At 30.8% G+C, this 6623-nt stretch overlaps 1 protein-coding gene across 1 annotated transcript; it reads left to right on the forward strand.

Annotated features, from left to right (window-relative positions):
- The first annotated feature begins 2936 nt into the window (after nt 1–2936).
- LOC145621284 (protein trichome birefringence-like 43) lies at nt 2937–6154 on the forward strand. Its single transcript, XM_081676028.1, has 4 exons — nt 2937–3325; nt 4059–4236; nt 4327–4511; nt 5636–6154. The coding sequence occupies exons 1-4, from the start codon at nt 2952–2954 to the stop codon at nt 6123–6125; spliced, it is 1227 nt and encodes a 408-aa protein (XP_081532154.1). The 5' UTR covers nt 2937–2951; the 3' UTR covers nt 6126–6154.
- Nucleotides 6155–6623: the final 469 nt, after the last annotated feature.

Genomic DNA, 6623 nt, shown 5'->3' on the forward strand with positions numbered 1-6623 from the left:
AAATATACAGTCTGATTCAAGACCACTTGGAGTTAATAATCTCATGGATTATGAAAGGGGTGTAACCTTCATAGATCAAAGTCTTTGGTTTATCCCTTTTTGTGGTTGACTTCAATGATTCATGAACGATTTACAAATACTTAAAAAAAACGTGTTGTTGGCGACTCTGTACTTTTTTGTTCCTAATAATATAATGTAAAATCTAACTTCCTATTATTTCCAAGCATACTCACAACATGCTCTATGTTGCCACACTTTGATCGACGTCTACAATACTACATTTAGGTTAAGCAAGTCTAATTAATTTTGTGGTATGACAATTATGATTAAATCTATCTTGGTGGGTCCCTTATGTTACACTCAAATTGGGCTAAATTACTCATTGAAAGATTTGATTAGGCTTGGCTAGGGTTAAGCAATGTTTTATTGGGCTAAAGGCTTTTGTTAGTGTTTAAGTATTAATCTCCCAATCAACAAATGTATTTAAGTATCCCACATTAAGAAAAAAAAGAGATGGTTAAACACTTTAATAGGCTAAGGGGCTACTCCTCCTAATGCCATGGTTTTGGGATGGAACCTCCTTGGCCTGGACTTGCATGTAATGTAGAATCTTTCTCTCTCGGTTGTGGGTGTGTCCTAGACCTATTTAACAAGGTATTAGAGCCAAGCTTACGGTAAGGGACCTCTAATGGGTTGAGTAATAAGTACACTTTGCCAAATTGACTAGGTCCATGTGAAGGGGAATTGAATTAAAAAATGCGATCTAACCCCATGAAACATCACATGAGACGAAATTTAATGGAACTTATATGTGATGGGAGTGTTGATGAATAAACTTCCAAACAACACAAGTAATTGTCCCACATTGAGAAAATAAGAGAGAGTTAACACTTTATAAAGGCTAAGGTATCGCCATGGTTTTGGGATGAAACCTACTTGGACTTGCAAAGTTGACTCTCTCTCTCTCTCTCCATTGTGGGTGCGGCGGCCCAAACCTGTATTTAACATTTAGGTTATCTTACATTAATTGGGTAAGTTTAATGTCTATAAAGGATTTAACTCTCCTGATCGATTGCTGATCTTTAAATTTGTAAATTGTAATCCTCTTATCAAATGCTATACAACTCTTAGGCCTTGTTTAACTCACCTTAATTTTACTTATTTCAGAAAGAGTAAGTTCATATAAGATCAAATCTAAAAAAATAAGTTCAGTTCAGATAATAAAAAAAAGTTCAGATCAAATCATCGTTTTGTGTGCAGTTTTTAATCGCTAAATATCTTTAATTTCGTAGAAAAGAATTATACATATTAATAAAATACACATTATTACAAATCTAACAAAACCCCATTTGATATATTTTTTGAGTATAATTGATTATCGTATATTTAAGGTCAATGTTTGGTCAAATCTCACATTCAGATCAGACCACATCAGATCAGATAAGCAAAAATAAGGTGAATCAAACAAGCCCTTAGATGTCTCCTCGTATAGAGAACACATAATAATCATTAATGCCCATAATCCTTAAAGACTTGCATTACTTGTTCATCAGATCACTAGTGATCATTGCTAAATCTACTAACCAAATGTTGATTTTCTGATGCATAATCCCTATATGAGGGATGACGACCATTGCCATAGTTATTTGCTACCAGCATTGAGAATTTCTTTCCAACTCTGTTTTAATTTACTCGATTCATATCCTTTAACACAATATTCAAAGTGTCGAGAGAAAAATTATAGTTGATGGCTTTTGATGCACATAATTTTATTACCTAAATTTTGTCCCTACATATACTTTTTAAGATAATATTGAGAATTTGTCTCCCAAAAGTTTGCCAAATGTAGTATAAGTCAAGTAAGTAATATGACATTTTTCATTTTAAGAATATTAGTCATGTAATTTCATTAATTGTTGTCACCCTTTATTTAAGTACCACAGTTGTAAAGAAGTTCCCTCCAGGTTTTCTCCTGAGTTTTTTGGTTCTCTTTAGAATTTCTCCTTAAGAGGGTTTTTCTAGCCTCCATTGCTAGATTTTTTATGCTTTTTTGAAGGTTTTCCTTCACTCTTTTCCTTTTCTCTCTTTCTCTTTCATCTTTTCTTCTGATCTCAATTATAACTTTTTGTAGGGGCTTCCAACAGTGTTTTTACTGGGGGTAAGCCCCAAAAAACTTTTTAATTGCTTTCAATAAATGGATTTCATCTTTATGATGTTGTTTATTCAATTAGGATTATTTTCTTTGTTTGGTCGTGTGCTAAAGTTTGAAGATTTAGGATTTCATCGTTTTCGAAAGTATCTAGAAGGCCATTTGAGTTTTTTCACCAAACAACTACTCATCCTTAAAATCTCAAGCTGAACTACTGGTAACTCACAGATTATATTGCTTCGGATGAAGTTTTTTATTAAGGTGATCATTGATCGAATCTGCGATGTAACTAGTTGTAAGGTGATTTGTACTTGTGTTGGAAATTTAGATTTCCTAAGAATTGTTTGTAAGTGCCGTTTACTTAAATTTCATTAATAAAATCCCTTTTCTTCTCTACAAAAAAAAAAATAAATAAAAATAAAAATAAAAATAAAAATACCTCAGTTGTACACTTCGTACTAGCTTGTCAGAGTGCGTGAAAAAGAATTAATTGAAGCATATATCAAGACATTAAAATATAATACTAACTACTAAGCTAGTATAATATCGTTGCCGTGTTAAAACATTTGGACTTACGCATAGAAGCTTCTATTTGGATTGAATAGGGTTAGTTATTGCACCTGCAATTAATTACTTACCACATGCACAAACACATGCTTAATTATATAACAACTCTTAAAAGTAGCTGACCTACATGGCTACATATCCATATGTACCAAATATTCTTAGAAATCTTGAGTAATGCAAAAATAATCCAAGTAAATAATTAGAAAAAATATTAGTGATCACAAAATAAAGTCATATGGAGTTGAAAATTTCCATGTATGATTCATGGAAATTACTCACACTTGGAACTTTAGTGGGGTGTCTACTCTTTCTTGTTTTAGATAAAACACATCAAAATATTAGTCTTTCAATTGCAAGATTTGCTAGTTTACCAATAAAAAGTTCAAATTTTAACATCAATTATTCAGTAGGAATACCAAATGAAAAAATCAAACCGAAGTGCAATATATTTGATGGAAGATGGGTTTACAAGCCAGAAGATCGAAATGCTAGCTATGATGCTCGCAATTGCCCTTTCGTCGAAGAGAAGATGAGCTGCCATAAGAATGGAAGGCCAGATTTCGAGTTTTTGAAGTGGAGATGGGAAGCTAACGATTGTGAGATACCATTGTATGTTTCTTTCTCTGTGCTTTCTTGGTAGTAAAGTCATTTCTAATTTGTTTTTTTACAAAAATTAGCTTTCTAACATAATGTACTAGCATTTAGTTTATGATGGATGAAGACCTATTTATATGACTAAAAACTGTTTCACTAACTGTATACATATTTATTTTCTGTTAACTTTCTTTGAACAAAAATTCTCCCTTGCTTTTCGAAAGTTCAACTAACTTAAATGACTTAATGTAGAATCTTGTTTCTAAGTAATTGTCAATTGGTATAAGACAAAGGTGGATAATGTCCGAAAAATAAAATGAAAAGAAGGGTGAGAAGGAAAAAAGTTAGTGAGTAAGAGAGGATGAATACAAAAGTATAAATAGATACAGTACAACGAGTGGAACTTTCTAAAACACCGAAAATAATGAAAAAGACTCAAACTTCAAGTTTAGAGAGTAGATGAAATTTGAAACAATAATTTCTATAAATTTATCATTTACTTTTCACTCAAACATCCCTTAGATTTGCATATAATCATTCGAAGTATTTGGTTATAAGTTTATCTTTTTTTTTTATTGAAAATTTTTAATTTACATTCAAAATGAAGTTGTTATTAAGCTAGACGCCTAGACATTCATTCTTATGGCAGTTTAGGTTAATTTAAGCTGCCATAAGAATGAAGTTGTTATTAAGCTAGACATTTCATATCAATTGTATTAATTAACTAATTCTTCTCGCTTCATTGTAGGTTTGATGGAAAAGACATGTTGGAAAGACTTCGAAACAAAAGGGTGATCTTAGTAGGGGATTCACTCAACAGAAATATGTGGGAATCTCTTGCTTGCCTCCTACATTCTTCCACACCTTCCTCAAATGTGCAACTTCGTGACAATAGCAAAGTCCCTAGGCTGTTCTGGAAAGAAAAGGTACGTTCAATTTAGAATTTTCGATATATATGAAAAATTAAATTTTATTATCAACCAAATAAGCACTTAAAATAAAATCGAATTTTGTAGAAGTACAATATGACAGTTGAGTTTTATTGGAGCCCATTTCTGGTCGACTTAGACCTAAACCATAAAAGCGGAAAAACGGTTCTTGTGCTCGACAAGCTTTCACCCAACTCCGAAATGTGGACTGGGGCTGATGTTATGGTGTTCAACTCAGGCTTTTGGTGGGTGCAACCCGGTTCAGCTAAAAGGTACAATAATACGTAACTTTTCACTTGTTTAGTCCTATTAGCTATCTTAATTAGCGCAGCCAATAACAATTTTTACAAAATTTTAAATCTTATTATGTACAATACTCCGTATTATATTGCTAATTACTATCGATTTTGAGTGGTTGATAATAATAGTAACTAATTCCAAAGATAGATCTGACCTGAGCCATAATTCATCTTTGTTTTTAGTGTCATATAGTCACAAAAAACAAAGACAAATTGCCTGTATCGTTGCATTATGAAGTCAACTTTTGGCTCATTTGTGGAAGTTTGAGTACATCTACAATATTCTCCTCTTTATTTACAGAATTAATTAATCAAAAATTTAATTCGAATATAATCTGATTAATTATAGATATTTTGGATCATACTAACAATACTCCTATAATTTTTTTAAATGCTAATATATAGGTTGTTGGGTATTAACAAAATTCTGAAATTATAATTAAATAATTAAAGAATAGGACAAACTTTTTTGAAAAAAATAAAAATAATTAACAAGAGTATTCATGATTTTTTTTTTTTTTTTTTTTAAATCTTGTTATCAAGTGGCCCAAGGAATATAGATAACAACTTATATAAATTATATGTCAAAATTACGCGTCAATCATATATATATTTCTTATTTGAATCATACAAAGTATTTCTTACAACATCAGGTGTTTACAAGGTAGTTTCTTACAACATTTTTTAATAATGTAATTTTTCCCAAACTATGGACTCTATTAGGTTTTATTTTATTTTATTTTTTATTTTTTATTTTTGTTTTTGTTTAAGTCCTTCTAGTTTTAGTTAGTTTTTGCATTTATTAGTATTTTTTTTTTTTTAATTTTTGTTTTTTCTCGAAAAAAATTACACAAATAGTCAAATATGAGTCAGATCATGAGAAGAATTCTAAAGAGAACGAAGAAAAGATCGTACTAGACTAAAAATACCTTTAAAATTAATTGTATATTTTATATGGCTTATAAATTTCAAATTAAACGTATATTTGATAACTAGCGAACTAGATACCTAAAATTTATGTAAATTGAAATTGATTTCGAGGCAAAGTAATAAGTGCTATATATTACGTACATCTTACATCTTTCATCAAATTTCAGATGGGATTACATTGAATACAATGGGAAGCTAATACAAGATATGTCAATGGAGCAAGCGTATGAAACGGGCATGAAAACATGGGCAAATTGGATCGAGAAAAATGTGGATCCAAATAAAACCACTGTTTTCTTTCGAAGCATTTCGGCCGAGCACAAAACTAAGACTCTTGAAAAATGGTGTTACAATAAAACCAAACTCGCCCTAGTTGATTACTATGCAGCTGTCTACCCTAACTCTTTAGTAGACATTATTGAGAGATTGATTAAAAAGTTAAGTAAATCTCAAGTAAAATACTTGAACATTACGAAACTATCTAGGTATCGGATTGAAGCTCATCCCGGTATCTATAGGTATAAGGATTGGAAGAATCTCACCGAGCATACGGAAGATATAGTCACTCTTCGTCCTGATTGTAGTCATTGGTGTCTTCCCGGAGTTCCTGATACTTGGAATAGATTATTATATGCTTCACTTTTTTTTGATTTGTGATATTAAGAGCTACAAATAATGTCAAGTTTAACATAATTCGTATTAATTACCAATTTACCATGTTTCACACATCTTTGTCATTTGGTAAGGACGGAACTCAATTTTAAGTAGTATTGTTGGTAGGCCATTAGAACATGTCTTAAATTATTTAGATTTGAATTTAACAATAGAATAACATGGTATTATTCGTCATATATATGGGCTAAGATTTTTTTTTTTTTTTTTTTTTCTTTTGGTGCCTACTTTCGGCCCATTTTGTTTGTTTTTAAGGTATTTTACATACTCCCTTGGGAATTTACCGTCCTTGGATATAGCTAACTAACGGTCAGTGTACGAAGGTAATTTTGTGTTACGTTCATGTTTGTTGTTTTCTTCGATCTTTCTTGCATCTAATATAACATGGTTTAAACTCTATATTCTTGTTTTTGTTGATATTGTTAAATTTTTATCCATTCATTATAAGGATATTTTTTTTATTTTTTATTTATTTTTTTTAAA

The sequence above is a fragment of the Chenopodium album genome, chromosome 27, assembly GCF_948465745.1.
Source record: "Chenopodium album chromosome 27, dcCheAlbu1.1, whole genome shotgun sequence".
NCBI lineage: Eukaryota > Viridiplantae > Streptophyta > Magnoliopsida > Caryophyllales > Amaranthaceae > Chenopodium > Chenopodium album.